Source organism: Anthonomus grandis, chromosome 9 (assembly GCF_022605725.1).
Source record: "Anthonomus grandis grandis chromosome 9, icAntGran1.3, whole genome shotgun sequence".
NCBI lineage: Eukaryota > Metazoa > Arthropoda > Insecta > Coleoptera > Curculionidae > Anthonomus > Anthonomus grandis.
The window spans coordinates 24,697,204-24,721,223 of NC_065554.1; the positions used below are offsets into that span (position 1 = coordinate 24,697,204).

The following is a 24,020-nucleotide window of genomic DNA, read 5'->3' on the forward strand; positions in this document are numbered from 1 at the left end:
ATTAATACCGTCACAATGCATACCGCTAATAAGGGTGCGTAATTCGAATAGGCACGGATCGGGTGAGCGCGGAGGTCTGACATCTTTCAATCGCGAATTACAATATGAAATTAAAAATAAAGACGAAGGGTTGATATGCGGATTTTAATTTAGGGGCCCGAAATGGGCATTTTTTTAAATTATAGGGGCATAGGATCGATCTTCGAGGTGGCTCATGAGAAAAAATTGTTCGGGACTCGTTCGGTGGGAATTGGGCAGGGCGGGTGTCTTGTTGCTTATGAATCCGTTTGATGGTTGATTAATTTATATGTAACGAATGTGTAGTAATTTTATGCAAAAAGGGTGGCAAACAGATGATGATTTGAGTAGACAGGGTGTACACCAATTCGGCAACATCTTCGTTATAACAAATTAAACCCTCTAGGTGTTTTTTTTTTACATTTTACAAAAAATTCTATATATTTCTTATGCATAATGACCGATCTATAATGATTTTTGGGTTATTTTAATTCTTGAATTTCACATAACAAAAGGTTTTAGTACGAATTGAAGTTTCTGCGTTAAAATTTATTGGTATCATAAGTTACACTGAAAAAAACCAAGAAAATCATTCTTCCGAGCTAACTTTTTAAGAGGCTGATAGCCATAATTCATAGTTAATAAGCATAGTTCATAGCAGCTGAACGTCTGAACTAAGTTATATATAAGAACTCCATAACGCTTCAATAAAGTAATAAGAAATGTGTTTTATTTATGATTTTTTTATTGTAAGGCACTGGATTGGATAAAAACATTATTTTAACGCCCTTAAATATATAACCTCTAGAAAACTAGGATTATCTAGTGCTAAATTCTATTTTAATAAAACATTTTATTATTTTTTTTATGTTCTCAATTCTGTACGCTGTAGGGTCAGGACATATTTTACACTATTTTTTGCTGATGTATTATGATAAATTTAAAAAAACCAGAAATATTATAATTGCTGGTAATATTTCATTTTTTTAAATTTATTAAAATATATTTTGACTTCTTCCAGGCAATTGGTGACTTAATGGCTCTTAAATTCTCAAATCAAATTTAATTTTTTTTTTCACATTTTGTATCACTACGCGTTTGGAATAAGAACAACAATAAAACTCTTTGAAATAATTAAGAAAGCCGAAATAAAACAGTCCTGATTTCTACGTCAACTGACCTTGATAGCAAGAACGGTGTATATGAAGGAAAATATGTAATTTTTAACATTTATGTATTGTTTAGGTACCTATTTATTTATTATAATACTGTTTGTTTTTTACATCCTCATGATAAGTCAAACAAATAATTTCTTTATCGCATCAATAATTTTTTTGCAATATTTTCTCTATACTATGTTATGATATTCTTTTAAGTTATGCATACTAATTTTTGTTAGCCAAAAACATGTTAAATCTAAGCTGAATTTACTCCTCGAATTTTTTATAGACCATCAAAGCAATTTAGTCAATATTTAATTTTTCATAATTTAAACTTATTTACTATATACTTAAAAATAATAATATATTCCGTTAAGTAATTTTTTCGTGAAAGTAATTTTTATTTACTTATTTGGATTGGAATGAAATTATTCAGTTACGTTTCAAATCTTTTTACTATTCAATGACCATCAATATAAACATTGCACTATAAATTAACATTAATTTCTTGTATTAAAATCAATAAAGTAAAGAAAAGGTTATATCGCCCATTTAAGTTATGCATGTGCGGTCACTTTTAAGCTTTTCAGTAATCTTATATTTTTATATTCTTTTGATTGATTATGTATATAATATTAATTTAAATTAATTTTAAGCATATAATTATTAATATAAGACGTTATTTCCGTTCATCATTTCTAATGCAAATTTACTCGCTCTGATAATACCGGAATTATTGAAATAAAAGGGCATGGTGTAAACTATGGAATATTTATTTCAAAAATTGTTTTATTCCTTGTAATAAACTGCATATCTATTTTACTCTATATCTATTTATTAAATTTATATGTATATATACTAATCTGAAATATTTACTTAAATAGTTTTCAATGTTGACTTATTAAAATATTGGTCAAATGAATTATGACTAAGTCAGTTATGCAAAATTGATAAACCTAACTAAAGTAGCATCAATTTAAATATGTACCACTTTCTCCCAAACAAATATGAGTCAAGTACACCATTTAGTTGAATTTGGCAGTTCTTTTTTTCAGTAATAGGGTCAAGTCATATTTTACTTCATATTTGGCCAATACACTATCATACAATATAAAAGTGACTTTAAGGTAAAACAGTAATAATTGCTTGTAATATTTAATTTCTTACATTTATTAAAATAATTTTTGTTTTTTTTAAGGTAAACACGACGAATATTTAGTTATTACTTATTAATTTATTAAAATACTGATTATTTTTTATATCACTATGATAAGTCGAATAAATCAATTTTTGTCGCATGAGTAAGTTACTTGTAATATCTTCCCTGTATTGTGTATAGTATTCCTTTATTTTTAGCCTGAAGAAGAACTAATAAAATACAACTTCAATTCTACACGTATTAGACTTTTTTTAAAACTAAAATGAAGAAAAACAATTAAAAAAAATTATTATTAATTTGAGATAGTAAGAAATTGGTTATCGTATTCATTTAAGTTATGCGTAGTAATTTTTATAAGCCATTAAATGTATGCTGAAATTTACCCATCAGATTTCTTGTGGACCGTATTTTACAGATCTTAAATTTCTCACCATCATGCCTTTATTAATATTAATTATTATTTTATTCTTTTCCTTGTGATTTTTGCAATAAAAAAAGAACATTTATATTTCTTTTATTTTGTTATAGATAAAGGAACTACTCCAGATGACTGATTTATATTTTCATGTCGACGTTTCGGTTTCTATGAAATCATCCTTTGTATTATGCATCATATATCGTATTCGTTAATAATATTTATTATAGAGCCATAATAAGTACAACGATTTATAAGATTTTCGTGGTCTAGGATTTTTTTAATTTTTACCATCTCTCTTAGCTTTCATCTTACTTCGATTAATTTAGATAATAGCTGTTTGTTATATGTTAATTGGACACTTCTATTTTCCAAAGGTAGATGGTTAAAAAAAATTAACTGTAGACCTCAAAAATTCTATAAATCCTTGTATTTATTATGATTCTACAATTAATATTATTAACGAAGACGATCTGCGACATATAGTTCTCAGGATGACCTCATAGAGATCAAAACGTCGATAGAAAGTTTAAAGTTGTTGAAAAAACGGACGATTGACGTGTCCAACTGCCTGGAATAAAGAGAAAACTCTTCCAGGCAGTCGGAGTTATTATTTATTTACAATTTTTGGCATAATTAGACAGTGCTCCTGTCCAGTTGCCTGGAATAACGACTAAACTATATACGATGAATATACCTATGTATTTATTAAATTAAATAAATGCCTATAAGATCCATTTAGGTTATGCATAATACGCCGGTTTCTTATTCTTAAAAAGCTAAGATTGTATGTAAACTGACAAATATTCTTAAAAAAATTATTTTTCAATTAACCTTGTACAAGTTTCTTAGCATCTTAATATTTTTATCACAAATTTAATATTTAGGTTTATAACATTTTTAAGGATTCCTTAGTCCAAAAATATTTTTCTAACTTTTGCTTATTTTCATCATCTTGGTTACCTGGAAGAAAATAAGAATACTTTAACTTCTAAGAAGCATTTAAAATACAATTTTATTTTTTATATTTATCTATTCCAAACAATTTAATCAAAATACTTAAATTTTCGTAATTTTTTAGAAAATTTATATTTAATTTAAAATAATAATGTATACTTATAAGTAATTTTTTCGTGAGGGGCAAAAATCTTTTCTCTAAAGTTCAATCATACCAGAACTTCTTCAGCTTTTAAATAAAAGAAGAATTAATAAACCATCATCAATATAAACATTTATTTCCTATAATAAAATAACTAAAGTAAAGAAACGGTTGTCAGGTCCATTTAAGTTATGCATAATTTTAAGAGTAAAAGTGTTATTATGAGACGTATGGTCAATTAGATGATTTCCAATGCAAATTTATCCGTCCTGACTTCATTATTATTCAGTCTTACAGGCAAAAACACCTGAGATCCACCTGTACTTAAAAATCATACAGCATCATAATCATTATACAACTCCAGGGCTAATACCTATTGAAGCATCTTCTCCACTTTCATAGCTCATATAAAAAGACAAAACGAAAATATTGCGCACCGCACCCCCCACACACACACACACATCGAGAAAAAAAAACAACACATACAATACATATAAAATAAGAGCAGAAGGATGAGGAGGAGGAGGAGGAGGAAGAGTTAGAGGAGGTGGAGAGCAAGAGGAGGAGGAAGGAAGGGGTAAAAGATATACGCGCACACTTCGATTTCTAGGAAAAAAGAAAATATATCCGAAGCAAAGCAATCCACTATTGGCCCGGCCGGCTCGAGACGGACCAGAACCTCTCAATCCGTCTTGCAATGTATTAGAAAGAGATCGACAGATGTTTGGCGATCGACAGAGGGCAGCACCTACCAATACGAGGGGCGGAGCGTATTACGGTGCGAGAGAGAACGCTGCCGGCGAGAGTGTGTAAAGTTGCACCGAGGAGTTTCGGATGTCATTCAGTACGGGGAAGTCTCTTCTCCGATGAACACGTGACATTCGTTTTATTTGTAGAGAGAAAGATTTCGCACGACGAGGTGCATTTTCTCGAACTGATTTAATATAATACGCGCGTGATTGATTTTGGGTTATTACTTGCATCGAGACTGGTTTTTTTCTCTGTTGGTTTTTGTGATTTTTTTTTAGTGACGGACTGGACTGTGGGACGAAACTTGCTTGATAAGAAAGTGAGCGTCTTAGTGTATTAAGTTATGCCGCTATGGCTGAGAAAATGACCTTACCCCAATAAACGGGACATTCGACAACAAGTTGGAAAAGGGGGAAAATTGTGGTCAAACTGGCTGAGTTGGAGGAAAGGGTGGTCTTGATGCAGCCGACGACTGCGGCCAACGTTCCTCCCAGCGGTGGAGAAATGGACCTCCAGACCATGCAGAGTATGGAGTGGCTTTTTAAGAAGGAACGAATTTATTTGTTGGCGCAATTTTGGCAACAGGTCAGTACGTTGTTGTGACCAAAGAAGGGACTGATTGGTTGATTTTTTCAAGTCTAGGCGATGAAAAGCAGGGTTTTTGAGGGGAAAATTGGGGAAGAAGAGTGGATATATTTTGAAAAGAATATTCAAAGCTGTAAAATTATACTAGCTTGACTTACAGTAGGCTTTTCGAAAGTGTCATGTTTACTTTTTTTGACAGTGTCATAGTGAGTAAATAAATATTTTTTTAAACTTGAGTACTATTACAAAATATTTTCAAATGGAAAATTATTACATTTGTCACATTAATTTTATTAAATTTTTAATCTTCTTAAAAGTATTTTTTAAATATTAACTAGAATTAAAATATTCAAGTCTCCTTCAAGACAAGAACAAGATTATAAGAAATAACAATTAAATACTCTGGACATTTTTTCTTCGAAAATTCCAAATTTGGATGTAAAATTTTAATTTTTCAACATTCAGTTCAAACCTTTTTTAAAACCAGGAATAATTGTTTTTTTTTAATTAACTTTTTCATGAGTGTCATGTGACAACTTGGTTAAACATAAACTAGTAATTTTTCCTTCATAGTATCTATTTAACTAAAATTAGTTTATTTATTTAATAACCTAAAAAAAATAATTTTTTATTAAAGGAGCATCATGTCCAATTAAGTTATGCATCATATATATGCATATATTCCTGTTTTTTTTTTAAATAATTAATAAAGTAATTGATTTGATTGACAACTTAAGAAAAAAATAATCTTTATTTTCTCTAAATGATAAATATTGATATATTTTTGCTTTTTTTTAACTATGTAGAAGCGATGAAATTTTTGTTTGCATAGAAACCTTAAAAAGTTAATGATTAAAGGAGTTTTACATTCAAATATGCATAAATACATTTTTCTTTTTAAGTTACATGCAAACAGTAAAAAATTTTATTTAATATAAAAGTAAGTACCTATTTGTTTGCTTGGAATTTTTAAAAGAATAATTTATTTTAATTTAAGGATTTTTTTTAATTACTACAATCAAAGTATTCTAATAAAGTTTCTTTTAAGATAGACACAAAATTATAATAAATGAGTTATAATTAACTCAAAACGTTGACATTTCCTTATTTTTTTCAGTTGAAATAAAACAGCACAATTTTGACGAAAAAAATCCACTTTTTTTTGTATTATATTTAGTTCCTTCCGATTTATAATAAGTTTATTTGAGGACCAGAATTATTTTTTTAAATACATTTTTTTAAGAGTGGCATGTGTCAATTTAATTATTTATGATACCTAGTATTTTTTTTCTTATAAACAGTAACTATAATACACTAAAATTAATTATTTAGTTGTTGAGCAACCTTGAAAAGTAATTTTTTATTAAAGGAGCGTCTTGTCCAATTAAGTTATGCATGATAAATATGCATAAATTCCAGTTTTTTTTGGTCTCAATTAACCTACTACTGATCAGATTATTAATTTTATAAAAGTCTCATGTCCAATTAGGTTATGCGTAAATCCTAAACATAAGGTACATATATAGTATATGGGGTGCTTCCTAGTATAATAAAACCTAATAATAGAATCTTATAATTACAAGAAAAGTAAAAAAAATTTAAAGAAATTAATTGACACATCAAACATTAGATATAAAGTCATTGCCGAAAATTCTTTAAAGAAAATTTAAAACAAATACAATTAAATAAAAAAGTATGATAAAATATGGATATTTTGAATGAAATAACGAAAAAAAAATTGTTTTATTTAAAGTATATGTTTGCGTAAACTTGTATGTTTTTCCTTCACATTACATAAAATGATGTGCATATGTACTGGAACACCTTAAAAAATTACTTTTTAATAAATAAGTACGATGTCCAATTAGATTATGCATAAATTCTGGTTTGTTTATTAAATATCCTACGATCTATAAATAAAAATAATGATATAGTAATTATTTAATTGCTTAGAAATATTATATAGTTATTATTATTAAAGGAGTGTCATGTACAATCCCCTTATGAAGGGCAAGATTAATGAATTTTTTGAATTCACCTCAAGGTTTTATACAACATATTTATTTATTTGATTAAATATCTAGTAAAGTAATTTTTTAGAAGAACCTAAATATCTTCAATAATACATTAATATATACTCTTAAAAATTGAAAAAGGTTACATAGTCAATTGAGAACTTCAAATACTTTAAATAGTAATAAATTAAATTTCATGTCACAAATCTCAAGATGTGTGTGGTAACCAGTCACGGTCCTATTTTATCAATTTTAGCATTTAATTTCTACCTTTGACTTGCATCGTGTTTTTTACTTTTTTCTTATTTATTAGTGATCGCACAAGAATATCTGATGATGCCTAGTATAGGCGAAATACGTGTAATCCTTTGACTTTACATCCCAACACTTGGAGTTTATTTTATTATTATTTTACTTTTTTTTAAAAAGTACCTATTTATTTGCTGGGAAACTTAAAAAAAGTATTTTTTTTTAATCAAAGGAGTATCATATCCAATTAGGTTATGCATAAATCCTGGTCTGTTTTTCAAATTACATACGAACCATAAAAAAATAATGATATAGTAATTACTAAATTGTTTAGAAACCCTATATAGTTAATAATATTAAAGGAGTGTCGTGTCTAATCAGGTTATGAAGGACAAGATAAATGATTTTTTTGAAGTGACGTCTATTTAATAAATTAATAGAGGTTTATCTAAAGTGCATATTTATTTGCTTAAGAAATTTAAAAAGTTACTTTTTAAATAATAAGTATCATGCATAAATCCTGGTCTATTTTTCAAATTACTTACAACCTATAAAAAATAATGACATACTAATTATTTAATTGTTTAGATACCTTATATTGCAACCTATAAAAATTTAATTCAACTATAATTTGTTTATGTTTTAATGCAAACTTTTATTTGTTTGGAAGTAATTATTTTCTTTAAATGCATAAAAATATTTATCTCTTTTGATTATTGATTGATCCAATATCAGCTTGAAACTCCTCTACTGTCATTTAATATTTTAAATATTAAATAACATGTAATCGGCTTGAGATTGACTTTGTTTAGATCTAATTAATTTTTATAAGTCTAATAACTAGGGTCTTATATGACGTAGTTGCTTAAATATCTTATATATATATTTTTTACAGGGAATTAAACATGTCCAATAATTTCAGAATTTATCTTTTCCTTAAAAATTGAAAAAAGGTCTTATATTCAATTGGATAATGAATGAAAACTTTAAAAAGTTTACTATAAAAAAACTCAATTTTGTCAAATCTTTTAATAATCTTATTTATTGTCAATAACTAATAGGAAAATCAGATTTAATTTGCATTTCCTTCATGCAAATATTTTTTAATTTTTTAATTCATTTTAAAATATTTTATATAAAAAAATCCTTATCTATTTAAGTTATGCACTAAAAAAAAGCCTATATTAAGTCTAATTGACCTAAATACATCCGACAACAGCGCTTATCTCGTGTATTTCATATATTTCAACCAAAAACAAAAAATGCCTAACTCCACTCCATAAATTGCATAAAGCGTGCATAGCAAAAGTGCAAATTACAGGTTTTAATTTATGAAATTATGTTTATTGATAGTGCGGCTCGGCTGGGTTGGGTTTCAATAATAATAAACTTTATAAACGGGCACGAAAAGTGTCGGGTTTTTATCATCACCGGCTATTTTTAGCACTTCTGGACCCGATTTAATCATAATTTTCTTATATAATTTAATATTAAAGTAGGTGTATTGCATGACAATACTGAGGTCCCGCAAGCAAGTCACCAATATTGAACCTTTAAATAACTTTTATAATATACGAAATGGCATTCCTCGCTGGAACTGTCGTTTATTCGTTTCCAGAATGAGCATTCGATTTAGACGATAAGAATCTTTGGTATTTCAATTTTAATGGGGGGGTTTTTCGTTATTTTTATTAAAAATAACGAGTTATTCGTTCTATTGAATGAGACCCTTGCTGCGCTCCTTTCTCTCGGCTAAATTTAGACTTGTCGCTTTAACAAAAATTGTTTTGAAATATCGTGTCAGGTGTAAAATATCTTTGTGTGTTGTTTTAATGATTTTTCTAGTTTCTTAATTTGTCATTTTAAAACTATCTTTAACCAAAATAAAAGAACTTAGTGACACCTTTTAATAGCACGGAATTTATTTTTGGACAAAATGTTTCAAACATTCACCCGAAGACCTGATCCCAATTTGTCTTAATGACGTTCGGAGGCCTCTGTTTCTCGTAAATATCGGGCGGATTTCGTTTTTTTTTTCCTATTTTTTGTTCGAAACCGCGGGATCGAAAACCTACATCGACATTTCAAAGCGTCAAGGATCTTCTTTTAATCCGATTGTTTTAACTCGTAAATTTCCTTCAGGACTTTTTGTCGTGCCCCGTAAATTTCCTAGGATTTAAATTTGGATTTATTGAAAGTCGGTTAATTGATGGCTGACAGACCGGGTTTATTATGCGGTTTAAAAGTATTTTTATAGTAGTTGAAAAATAAAACAAATTGGCTTTAAACCATAAGGATCTCATTAGGTTATTGCTTCAGTCCAAATGATTTAAAAAATTAAAAAAATATACTCATAAAACCAAACAGATAATATCAATAAGATATAATTAAGCTTTGAGGTTTAAAACATTGCAAATAGTATTTTTTTATGTAGTACCTAAGATTTTGTTTTAATTTTAGTTGATGTTTAGGAAAATCCATAGGAATATTCTCATTATACTGATGTCTTAAGGTCAGACATCAGTTTAGTGTGTAAAGGTCAATGTTTAATTTTCAAGGTAATAAATGACTCACATTAATATCCAATATCTAAGATATATGTCCAGGAAATAATTTTAGGAATATATGGCTTTAGTAATTACTAGAGTTCTTAGAAAAATATTAAACTTTCCAAATAACTACTTTTTTTAAACATCCATTATGAAAAAAATATCATAAAAGCAACTGAGGTATCAAGCAAAGTATTCACATTGACGGTTTATTTCAGGACTTTCTTCATCCAAATTTCGATTTAGGATTAGTTGAAATCTGCTAATATCCCATCAAAATTGTATATTTTTTTTTAAATAAAATTTGATTGTCTACAACTTTGATTATGAGGAAAAATATTATCAGATCAACAGCAGCTGAGATATCAAGTAAAATGGCAACCTTAGAGGTTTAGATTAAAACTCCCTTTATCCATATTTTAATACAGGATTTCTTGAAAACTATTATTATTACATTAAAGTTATATACATTTTTTTAAAGAAAATTTTATTGTCTTCAATACTGACTATAAGAAAAAATAATATTAGATCTACAGCAACTGAGATATCAGGCAAAATTTTCACGTTAAAGGATTAGATAAGAAACTAAAAATTTAGCAAAAATAATGTTATCGTAAAACATAGAATATGATATTTAAAGAATATTCTCTATAAATTCTTTATTATACCTAACTTGTACAAAAAACTATTTTAAAAATATTGGAAGTTAATATGTTTGAATCGTAAGGACTTCTGTGTGAATGACGAGGTCATTTAATATATAAATTCCAAAAAATAGTAAAAATATTCTTATTAAACAAAACAAAATAAATGTGAGACAAATATTCTCTATTAGCAACCTTAGAGACAATTTCAATTAAGAGTATATCAGGTCCAATTAAGTTATGCATGTTTTTGCTCTAAATTGGTTTATTTAGCTCGAGTTTCCTCAATGTTTAATTTTCAAGCTGACGACTGACTTTAACATCCAATACCTAATAATATGAACTTTATAATTACTCTTTTACGCCTAATTCTTCCTTTATAAAGGAACCAAGGGCTTTAGCACTGAGCAAAATGTGTCCAGTATTGGAGTATGAAACTGAATTATCTTTAAACTTTATTAATAATAGATTTGAAAAGGCTATAGTTGCATTAACACCTTGAACTGGTTATCAGAATTTCTTATTGGTAACATTAGGCTGATTAAGGCATTTTTCACTAATGAATATTGCTAGGCTACTAGAATCTGAAACAACTATAACAATTTTAAAATTTCCTTTAAATTTATGCTTTTAGCTTTGGTTGAAGATAGTACAACTGTACTTTGGTTATACGAGTTGGATAATAATGTGCAATAATTTTGATTTCTTACTTTTACTAAAAAAGATCTATTTCTGATACGCATTTGCATTTCTTTGAATAGAATAACGCTTATTTTGGAAATATATATTAGATTAAGTTACAGCGACAGTTAAATGAAGAAAGGCATTTTTTCAATTAATGATTATATCAAAGACAGTTTAGTAGGACTTTTAGAAATCAACTCAGAGCATTCAAATGATTATGTAAATATTTTTCATTTTTCAGTGTTGTATTTAAGTGTACACTATTATTAACACTAAATGCTAAAAGTCTATCTTTTTCCAATGTATCTTGAAAACTTCATTTTATTATTATTTTTAAATTGATTTTCTTTTGGTTTTTGTTTATGCCTGTTTCATTATTAACTATATTATACACCTTTTTATCTGGTAATATTCAAATTTTGCCTTGTCTCTATTAGCTTATTTAATTGTTTGTGGATTGCATTACTTTATATAGACGTGTAGTTGCTTTTTTAATTTATTACTATTCTTTAGTGAAGCTATTAATCCTACGGTGATCTATTGTTTTCCAGGAAGTAATTTAAGAATTATTGTTATATAATCTAATATCCGATAAACTATAAATAATCTGTCATGCCTAACTTATCCAAGTAACAAAGGTAATTTTAATTAAGAGTGTAGCATGTCCAATTAAGTTATGCCTGACTAATATTAATATATTCTTCTTGTTGTTGCTTTACAATGCCCTATTTAGCTCAGATTTGTCCAAGTAAAAATTTTAGAAATAGAAGTTATCTTAAAGGGGACAACTGGTAAGAATATGTTCGTTAAATAAAACGATTTTAAGGCAAATATTCTATTAGGATTTTTAAGTGAAATAAATAAATAAAGAGAAATATCGTCCTTTTTATATAGAATTATTTCTATTTTTCAAGGTAGTGAATCACTTCAAGAATCAATATTTATGACACTACTGAGAATGTTTCTATGAAATAAAAAGCAAAATGTTGAAAAGAATAAACTGTATTAATGATATTTAGAATGTATGCTGATCTATGCAAAAATATTGGAATTTGTATGTAATTTTATGAAGGAATATGTATGTTTGATATTCAAGGTGTCTACTTTAACACCCAAAACCTTCTTAGGTTATAAAAAGCAAATTATAAAAAAAGTATTCTTCATAAATGCTGTTAAGGTTTATATAAATGAAAGTAATTATTTTAGAAATATTGATTTTGAAGTTAATGATTGACGATAAACATGGTAGCTATTATTAATAGTGTCAATAATGGGCTGGAATAACTACATAAACAGCTATTTTTCACACATGTTACAAATTAGACGAAATCCATGCCTTTATACCCTAATAAGGTAGAAAAACCACTGACACAAGAAACAATTTTTCAACAAAACTTCATCCCAACTAAAACCCGTTAAAACCAACTTTATCGTCCGTCCAACTTGTCCGAGTATCAATACCAAACCCATCGGCGGATATTTATAACTATCAACCTCTAGAACTAATGGCAACGAGGCACGTTCGCTTCGCATAACCTATCAATTTTCTTAACGGCCTCGAGTGTATATATGGTAAAATGTGTCAATAAAATAAAGTACTATTTCACTTACAGGCTACACCTTAAAAAAAATCACTTTTAACCCGATAAAAGTGAGCTGATTTGTTGCTCACGCGTTTTATAGTAAAGTTCAAGGCTTGAACGTTAAGGGCCGGGAGGGCGCCACCTGACAGGCCCCTCGCGCGAAGAAAGGGTCACGCATGACACGAGAGAAGGGAGAGTGCATTTGGAGTTTCGCCTTCACTTGTTTCGGCGTAGGGCCATAATGAGCCCTTTAATGGGTGGTTTTGGTTTTGTTTATTAATTTATTTTTCAAAAAAGAGTCCGGAGTTTGTTTTTATTGGGGTTTAATGAGAAAGTGAGCGTCGTGGCCTCAAAGGTTATGCATTTTTTAGAGGTTTATTGGCGTTTTAATATTAAATTGTTATTGAAGGTGTTTAAGAAATTTATTTGTAGAAGGAAGGAAGGTGATATTTTTGCTTAGGTGTACAATTTTAGTTTTCAGCTTTCTTATGAAATTATAAAAAATGTTTTTCTTAAAGGGGCATTTTTGGACATAACTTGGGAGCTACTAATAATATTAAAATATTTTTTTCATACCAAGATAAAAAAATTTGAGGGTAAAAACCTGAGACTAGGGTAAGCATTTGGGTATTTAGGACAGTTTTCGTTGAAGCAATTTTTTTCACTATTCCCAAGAGTATTGAGATAAAATACTTAGAATTAAAGGCAATATTGGCAACCAAGATTTATAACTCATCGAATTTAAACTTATCAAGACATATGCGATATGGTTTTTTCTAATGTTGGAGCAAAACATTGAATACTAGGTAATTCAATTCGCAAAGACTTCACAACACCCTCACTTTTTAAGATAAAAATGTTTTATTTATATGTCACAGAATTGCATTAGGATACGCAGTTAGTTGGAGATCTTATATCACAATTCTACATTTAAGAAAATTAAATTCATCATTGAATAAATAATTGTGATGCAAGAAAGCCGTTTGTTTTGAAGTAGTTTATTGACTTATTTAAATTTTAAGAAAATTAAATGAATTTTGAGAACCTATAGTACTTTTATAAAAATTGTTTGCAATCTTATTCTTTTTAACCCATAGCTGATTTCTACCTGCTATTTTACTTATGTCAATTGACCATCTCTTGTAAATGGCCTATTTGCTCTTTTGATGTTCTAGGTTTCTATCGTAGGAGTCTTCCAGTTAATCCGACCTATCTCCAATTTTTTTTTTTTTTTTTTTTTTTGTAAGCAGTCTATTTTGGCTTTGTGAAAGTAGAGTAAATGCCTTATAAGCAAGATACTTTCTTATAAGGAAGTCTGCATAAGATAAAATGCTTATCTTGTTTCAAGAGTAATGAATTTCGATAAGATAACTCATTATCATCGGGATCAACACTTAGTTTCGCTAATTGCAAACATTGAAAAACTGGGGTTGGATGTGCTTTAAATCTTCATTTTTATTTTGCAATTACGTCCACATGACCTTTGTGCGACGTCTAATTTCTATATTTCTTATTCGATCATTCAGACTTATGACAATCATTCATCAGTTCAGTTTCATAACTCTCTGTGTTATTTTTAAACAGGGTTGCGTTTTTTTGAGTTATTTTCATCGTCTCTATTCCAAATACAAGATTCCTATACCCTTTACTTTAAACCAATTGATGTATCTTGATTTTTGTATGTGATTTAACATTCTGTAAGCCATCCATCCAAGCTTAACCCGCCTTGTTTGGGAGTTACAAGAGTTTGTATGCGAAGAAATGGCTAAAAAGTCAGTTCTCTTGCTTTCTACCGCATTTCATGCCTCAGTAATACCCTGGATCATCTTGAAATTGCACTTTTTATATACAATTGTCATCTTGACAAACGAAGAAAGTCATTTCATAGCGATCGTCAATGATTCCTGGGATTTAAATGGGTTTATATGCGGAGAAATTTTTAAAAAAAGTCAAGGTTCTTGCATTCGACCGCAATTCAATATTTATGAGTAATGTCTTTAAGTGTTTCCATAGTTCTCTTAAATTTAGCTTCTTTTTATCTATTGCATCTCTGAAGGAAATCTTAAACAACGTTAGTGAAATAATTATTTTCGTAACGTGTCGAATTCAATGATGGAATGGCAGTATTCCACTCTGTCCTCAAACTTAGGGATTGATTATAATACGTAATCGAAAATTTCATGCATGAACAATAGGGACTACTCTACTAGAAAATTTTGGAAAATTTATTAATATTTTGGCACACAAAATTACCAATTTAGTCAATCGGTTTATAAAGTACATAGTGGATCATTAGATTTTGCCATTCCGATATTGAACTCGGCACCTACATAGACAAATTTACCTGAAATATTATTGTCTAAAACTTAAATTTGAGAAGCGCTTTAATGGTTCAAGAATTAAACCGAGAAGAGACGAACGCTCACTCAGGTGAAGTGGACTTTGGTATCAGCAAGACAATTTACTTAAAGAACCAACTGCATTCACTTTGATTTGCGAACAAGTATAAAATTAACTTTTAGGTTTCATTACAATGAAAAAACCATAGCGCATTTAACTTTCGTAGTTAATTGATGACTTAGCATTGGAGCAAAACATACATAAATTTCGCTAATTCTACCCTATGAAGAATGGTACCCTATGGTACCATTCTACCCTATGGTACCACCACAACTCTTAAAAACTCTAATTCTACCCCATTTATGCGTAGGGGTAATAATTCTTGTGTTCTGTCTATATGTGAGCCCAACACCATATTTAATTTACCTTAATGATTCCTGGGACTCAAATGGGTTTGTATACGACAAAATGACTAAAAACTCAACATTCTTGCATCCTACCGCATTTCATGCCTCAGTTATATCTGGATCATCATGAAATAGTATTTTTTATACGTAATTTTTATCTTGACAAACGAGAGAGATCAATCAAGTTCAATTTTGCTTCCACTTATTATGACTATGTCATCTGCAAAGCGCAGATGGTTGAGGTAATTGTCATCTATATTGATTTCCTTTTCTTCCCAATTCAATATTTTAAATAAGTCTTTTAGTGCCAATGTGAAAAGCTTGAGAGGGATCGTGTCACCTTCTCAAAAAAATTGCGTAATAATCCTAACTAACCCTTTACTATATCTGACCTAATAAATCCATTAATTTTTCAAATAAAGCAACTAAGCGGATCTTTTTAAAAACTCACGGCTACATTGTACCCATATCTTAAACGACGAATTTAAAAAAATAAATAAATAAAAATTAATGATTAATGGATCCTACACTCGAAGAAACAAGGTTACCCGACACCTCGTTTCTTGCAATGTCCGCAATATATTTGTTTTGGGTCATTATCGACCCATGGGGCTCGCTATGGGATATCCCGTGTCCGTGCGACATGGTCCTTATTAATTTCCTTTAACAATTCTTATAAGCGAAATTTATCGACTCCCTATAATAGCAAACTTAAGGGCGGTTTGAATAAACTGTCATAAAACCTCACGAGACTCAATAGAATTTAAAAATTTTAATATTCCCTCGGTTTTTTTTTGTTAGACGGACAAAGGCATTAGTTACTTTTATAATCCGGCTATTTTCTGATTTTCCGATACGCGAGAGTCCCGGGGTCCCGGGCTATAGCTTATATGATTTATACGGGACAGAAAAATCCGTAAAAATCTTTCATAACCCTTCATTTTGGCTTTAATATCGCCACTTTCCGGCCCCTCTTTTTCGGTTCAGGAGAAACGCGTGTTTTTTTTTTTTTTTGGTGGAAAAATCTCCCTTAAAAATCTCTATAGTCGGCGGCGATATATACGCCTCGGTCCAAATTTATACTTCTCCCGATGCTCTGATAATGCCTTTACGTATTAGTAATTTTTACTGGCCCTTAGTTACCCCTTTTTGTTTAGGCAGGGACGTATTTGGGATGTTTGTGAGACCTATGTTGACTCTAGAAGCACAATGTTACTAAAAATAAATGGCTTTTTGAGCATTACTGAATATTTACATATTTTTGAAAAAGGTGAATTTAAAGGGGAACTAAGAAATTCTAAAAAAATTTGGAAAAATATCTGTGATTTTTTTTTTAAAAAGCCCTATTTTAAAAATAACTTTTTTAGTATATAGGTTTTTAAAGACGTTTTTTTTCCAACTTTTATAGACTAAAAATGTCAATTTTGAGAAAAATTTTCAGACTCAAAAAAACGTTTTTTTTTTCAGATATAAAACTGTTGATTTTTAACCTTTTTTTTTAACATTTATCTTCAAAACATCGATTATGTTAATAATTTATAAAATAAGCCTAAATACTGTGGGTGTGCAGCCTGAAATGTATAAGTAACCTAAGTTCAAGGCTCAACTGCCTGGAATAAGGAATAATAAATTATAGACTTTATTGCCTGAAATTAAAATGTTAGTAATATAGATTTTCATAATTTCCTAATTTTTTGGAGTGAAGGAAATAAATCTTTGCTTGGGTGCCTAAAAATATTAAAAATTTGGTTAAAAACGTGAAATCTACAAATATATATTCAAGGCTCACCTTCCTGGAATAAGAAAGAATAATTTCATAATTTAAACTACATGAAATTAAAAAAAAATTATGACTAGATCATTTAAAATTAAATTTGTACTAAATAAGAGCCCTGAAATTAAAAACATGTAAAACGAAAGGGCTCAATTCCCTGGAATCAAAAATATTAACCTTATAACTTAACTGCCTGAAAATTTTTAAGAAATATGATATTAATTGCCTAAAATTTACAAATATGCCTCAACGGCTTAAGGTTCAACTTCCTGGCATGAAAAAGAATAATGAAAAATATAAAAAAGAAGTCATGAGCTAACAGCCTATTTTTTTTTAATTTGACTAGACAACTTTTAATGAAAAATATATAAACTGGTCTAAGTCTGAATTGTTATAAATATAATATAAATATAAAAATAATATAAATAATTCTAAATAATTCTAACATAAGTATCTAAGACTTAAAAATTGATTAATTGCCTGAAATTTACAAACTTGCATTCAAAGCTCAACTTCCTAGAATATAAAGTCATGAATTGCCCGATTTTTTTTTAATGTGACTAAACAACTTTGAATTAAAATTATATAAAGTAAAAGGCTTATATTTACAAATATGCATTCAAAGTTTTTTTTTTCTTAAAATAAAAAATAATAAAGTCAAGAGCTGACTGTCTGAAATTCAAAAAAAAAATTACTAGACCATTTGAAATTAAATTTATATTAAATGCGAAGCTCTAACCCTATTACCTGGAATGTAAAATATCAGTCTTATCACTTATGAGCTGAAAATCTTTAAAACATTGCCTGAAATTTAAGGCTCAACTTCCTAAAATAAAAATAAAGTAAACTGCTTGAAATAAAAAATAATAATCTCATGACTTGCTAAATAAAGCCTGTTTCAAGGCTTTAATTTCTTAGAATTAAAAAAAAAAATAGTAAATTTCCTGATGTTAAAAGAATATGTAACCAGACTATCTAAAATTAAAAATTACGTAAAAAGGAAAATTGAACTGCCTAAAATATGAAATTTTAATTTAATAAATTTCTAAATATTGCCTGAAATTTTGAAAAAAAATGTTTTATTTCCTGAAATTCACAAAATTCAAAAAAAAATCGTTAGTAAACTTCCTGATATTAAAAAAAATATGTAGCTAGACTACCTAAAGTAAAAAATTACGTAAACTGGAAAAGTCAACGTCTTGAAATATGAAATTATAATTTAATTAATTGCTGAATATTGCCTGAAATTTTGGAAAAAAAATGGCTTATTGCCTGAAATTCACAAATATCTATTCCCGGAATAAAAAAAATTATTAGTAAATTGTCTAAAATTTTTAAAAATATGAAACTGGACTATTTAAAATTAAAAATATGTAATTACGAAGGCTCAACTGCCTGCAATCAAAAATAATAATATCATAACTTAACTGCCTAAATATTTGAAAAAAAATGTGGTGAGTTGCCTGAAATTCACAAATATCTATTCAAGACTCGACTTCCTAGAATTTTAAATTCTAGAAAGTTTAAATTCTTCGAAATTTTAAATTCTTTAAATTCTGCCTGGAATCTAAGATAGAAAAATATGTGACTGGGCTATCTGAAATTAAAAATATGTAAAATGGAAAATTCAACTATCTGAAATAAATAACTGAAACCCCACGAATTGGTAAATACTGCCTGAAATATATTTAAAAGTATAACCTAACTGTCTAAAAATAAAAATATGGAAATTCTCTAGATTGCCTGAAATTAAGAAAAAAATGAAACTGGGCTATCTGAAATTAAAAATATGAAAAAATCAGGAATTTATTGCCTGAAATTATAATTATGTTAAATGAAAGGCTTAACTGCCTGGAATAAAACAAGATTAAAGTTATGACTTAAATATCTAAAGTTAAAAAAAAATTGACCCAACTGACTAGTATTTATAAAGAAATACGTAGCCACATTGTCTGAAATCATAACTATATAAAATTCAAGGATGATTTGCCTAGGATAAAAAAATTATAAACTTATTTATTCCCTAAAATGGAAAATAATAAACTTATGTTTTAACTGTCTGGAATATTAAAACTGTTGATCTCTAGCTAAACTGCCTGAAATGTATGAACAAACTTATGGATTACTTTATTGCCTAAGATCTATAAATAAAAAAAGTATAAAAAACAAACAAATTCTGTGAAATTTACAAATCTGTAGCTTAACTACCAAATATTCGAACAAAAATAGATGCTATGAGTGGGCTGCTTGAAATAAAATTAACTGCCTAGAAGAATCAAGATTTTATAGGCTAAAATTAGAGAAGACAAGAAAATTCATGACTGTCCTGGACACTGCCTGAAATTCTAGATTTAAGGCGCAATTAAAGAAACCAAATGAACTGTTTCTAATGAACTGAAAATTATTTATTATTAATTTATAGCCTAAAATTAGAGAGATAATTCATGAGTCACCTATGCAACTTAGCTGCCTAAAATCAAACATTTGGAAAGTGCAGAGATTAGTCTTCATATATTACGGTATTAGGAACTTTATTTTGGTCCTTAACTACTAGGAAAAAAAGCAGTTCCTTGTAGAAATAAAACCAAAAATGTGTTTGACCTCTAAAAAACCCTTTATTCAAAAATGAACATTTTGATTTTTACAAGCTTTTGAGGCTCTGGTCACAGTTTAAGATAAATTTAGTTTCTTAATAAAAATTCATAATAAAGGCTCCAAGAACTAAAACATTTTAGTGAAAACTCACTATTTTTGATAAAAATCACTATATTGAAAACTTTCCTACAATTTCATTTAATTATTGTTCATTAATAACCAAATACGTCCCTGTTAAAAATTTCCTCTCGCCCTCATCCCTTTGGCGATTTCAAGGGGCGGTGAATTTATTGACCCTCAGCAGCATTTTTGAGATATGCCATTGAATATATCAGATTTTTATATGAATTCATTTTTGACGACTGGACGAATGTATTTTTTTGTTTTCGCTCTCTCGCATTTATATTAGAGGGGCCCCCCAGAAAGTATATGGATACGGGATTCGCAAAAAAAAACGTACGAAAGGGAAATCCAAACGACTTTTGGTGGAAAATTAATTGTCGGGGTTGCTTTTATTGTCCTTTGGCGGGCACCGAGAAAATTGAAAAATTTTTACGCGTACGGTTTTTTTTATAATCAGCTCGGACTATAGTACGGAAACGAGTAAAATGGACGTTTGATGTTTCAAGGTCGTTCCTTTGGTATTTCAACAAGCCAGGGGGTAACGAGTAGATATTTTCCAAGCGGAAGCTTTTTCATATACCATTAAAACAGAACATTAACAATTTCTTATAATTAGTACGATTATGAGTCGTTAAATTATCTTCCACGAAACCATGCCCCATCGCTTTTTTATCGGCTCTTTTTCCTCCTTCGACAAAGATTTTTATTGGTCGGTTTATAGGCAATTTTGTTGGTTTTTATCTCTCCACCACACCTGTTCTTCCACATTTCTTGTTTTTTAACAGTTTTGATTTTTTTAAGGTGGATTCTTCGACTATTACCGGTCGTAAGTTGCCGCTAAATACCTGAGCCAGGAATGCGAATACCACGTGCTAATCTACTCTTCTTCTTTTCATTTTAATGTGTAACGTTTTTAGAATAGATTTTAGGAATGACCTGTTACGGGTTATTATTAGATACCCCAAAACTAGAATAATTTATTTAAGGCAAAGTTTCTTAATTAAGCCTTGAAATAAGAACTTTAGGCAGAGCCATAAATCTTACATATTTTTTTATTTTAGGCAGCTTATGTTTCTCAAGCAACCCATGGTTTTGTTAATAAAATTGTACAAGTGGTTCGTGAATTTTTTATACTTTATACTTTTTTTTGTAAACCTTTTGCAATGGAATGATCTTCTTTAGGTAGGTAAGCCATAGATTTTCAAAATTTTACATTTCAGGCAGTTCAGCCAGGGATCAACAGTTTTAATATTTCAAACAGTTAAATCATAAGTTAATTGTTTTATATTTTACAAGCATTTTACAAATTTGTCATTTTAGGCAGTCTAGTATTTTTTTAAAATTTAAGACAGTTAATAGCTTAATATTTCTTTATTCCAGGCAGTTGAATAGTGTATTTTACATAATTATAATTTTAGGCTGGTCATCTGGTCACGGTATTTTGTTAGTTTTAGGCAGTTAGGTTGACCCTTAAACTTTTCCTATTTGTAATTTTAGGCAGTCTATCCAATTTTTTTCTTAAATTTCAGACCGTTAAGTCATGACTAAATTATTTTAATTCTAGTCAGTTAAGTCAATTTTTTTTCTTTTAAGTTTTAGTCAAGTTAATTCTTGTCTTAATTCAGGCAGTTGAGCCCGGTATTTTAGATATTTGTAATTTTAGGTACTAAAACCATGACTTTTCCATATCTATCAATTCACGGAATTTCGCCACATTTTATTTTGAGTTTTACGCAATTAATTGAGCCTTGAAATAACAAACTAAAAACTTCCAGTTACAGACCAATGTTTTTTGAAAAATGATTTATTTCTGTTAAGTGCCTGAAATGAAAACTAAATTAATAACTGCCTGAAATTTAACAAAAAATCAGAATTTAAAGCTCGACTGCCTAAGAAAAATGAAGCAAAATATGATTCCCTGTTTGTAATTTTAGGCAATTTATCCATATTTTCTTCCTAATGTTAGGCAGTTAAGTTATAAAATAACTCTTTTAATCCTAGTCAGTTAAGCCATTTTTTTAAATTTATTTATAGGCACCGAAGTAATAAGTTTATTCTAGTTTTATTCCAGGCAGTTGAGCTTTTTATCTTATACAATTATAAATAAAGGCAATAAATCCTTAAATATTTATTATTTGTAATTACAGGTAGTACAGCCTCAAATTTCACCCTTTTGTAATCCTAGGCGACTGCTTGACTAAGCCAATTCTTTTTTCGAAATTTCAGGCACTTAAGTTATTAAATAACTCTTTTATTTCCAGTCAGTTGAACCAATTTTTTTTCATTTTAGGCACTTAAGTCATAAGTTTAAATTTGTTTTATTCCAGGCACCTGAGCTCTGCATCTTACATAATTATGATTTCAGATCATAAAGACTTGAATTTTCCAGAAAGCTCATCCAATTTTTTTTTAAATTCAGGCAGTTGTTTTAAATTATCTTTACCCTTAATTCTAGTTGGTTAAATATATTTTTTTTTAATTTTAGGCACTTGTTTTATTTCAGGCAGTTAAGCCTTGCATTTTATATAATTATAATTTTAGGTAATAAAGCCTAGAATTTTCCACATCTGTAATTTCAAGCAGCCAAACATCATTTTTTCTTTAATTTTCAAGCACTTTTCTTACAAATTGTATTTTTTACTTTAGTTTTAGGTACCACTATTAATTAACTTCAACTTTCATTTTTACTTTTAGTAGCTAATTAATAAATCTGTAGATGTTCTAGGCTTTCATTTTTAGGCTGTAAAAGCGTAATTTCTTATAAATTTAAATAAAGTCATGTAAGTTTAGGACAGCTGAGTCAAAATTTCTATTTAATGGGTAGTTTTGCTTCAAATTTTGCTGCATTAGTATCAAAATTTGTTTTTTTTTTTATTTCAGGCAGTTTAGCCACATTTTTTATTAAATTTCAAGCAAATCATTAGGAAATTTTGTTTTTGTTTTAATATTGGGCTTGAACCATAAATGTTGCCTTTTTAATTAATTATTTCAATCACGGACTGACTATTTTGCATTTCAGACAGTTAATAATTTAATATTTATTCCAGGCACTCATAAGTCATTAGTCCATTAACATAAAAAAAGATCTACAACTTGCAGTTGCACCACAGTATTCACTAATTTTTAAGGATAATTCAGCCTATGAATTTTTATTTTAAATATTTGAAGCGGTTAAGTGCAATTGTCAATAATAAGTACATAAAACTGTTAATATCCTCCTACGCCACTGAGCCGAGCTTATTCACGAGACTAAAAAAGCCCCACATTTTTTTTCTCATGTATCCCAGACTGTTCATTAATTTTCAGAAGCATTAATTATTATCCGAGTGTCTTTTATTGGGAATCTTTACTCGAGACATATGTCATTTTAATATTTTCGTCTGCCCCGGCTATACGGTTTAAACTAAAAATACACACCGCATTTCCCAAATGTCGTCAACGATTCCTTTCGGTTACGCTCATAATCCATGTCCATTTCGTATTAGTTTCTTTTAATTGCTGGTCGCATCTTACAACACGATATTTATTATGCCAGCTTAATAATATTTGACGCGTTAAAATGTGCTAGAAATAGCTTATTCTGGATAAGAAAAAAACCAGGAAACTCTGTCTGTCTTCCGTATGCCTGGCAATATAAAAAACACCTTTTTCTTATCAAGGGTTTTTTTGTTGCATCCCGACCTCGGTTAACCAGGAGACTCTTCCCGAATCCTGAAAAAAGCTTTCACGTCTGAACGATTTCCTGTCTATCGTACGCTTAGGAATGCACCTTCCCGATAAATTGGAGGGTGAAAAAAACCCCGATTGAGACTTCGTTTTTTTCTTTAGTAGGGGTTGGTGTAGTAGAATTTGGGGTAAGAAACGTTTAAGA

At 28.9% G+C, this 24,020-nt stretch overlaps 1 protein-coding gene across 1 annotated transcript in view; it reads left to right on the plus strand.

Moving 5' to 3' along the window:
* The first annotated feature begins 4,708 nt into the window (after positions 1–4,708).
* The window catches only part of LOC126740368 (homeobox protein cut), a 129,549-nt gene continuing 110,237 nt past the window's right edge, over positions 4,709–24,020 (plus strand). The window contains 1 exon segment of the mRNA XM_050446345.1: positions 4,709–5,186. Coding sequence (XP_050302302.1) covers positions 5,061–5,186 — 126 coding nt within the window. The 5' untranslated portion in view covers positions 4,709–5,060.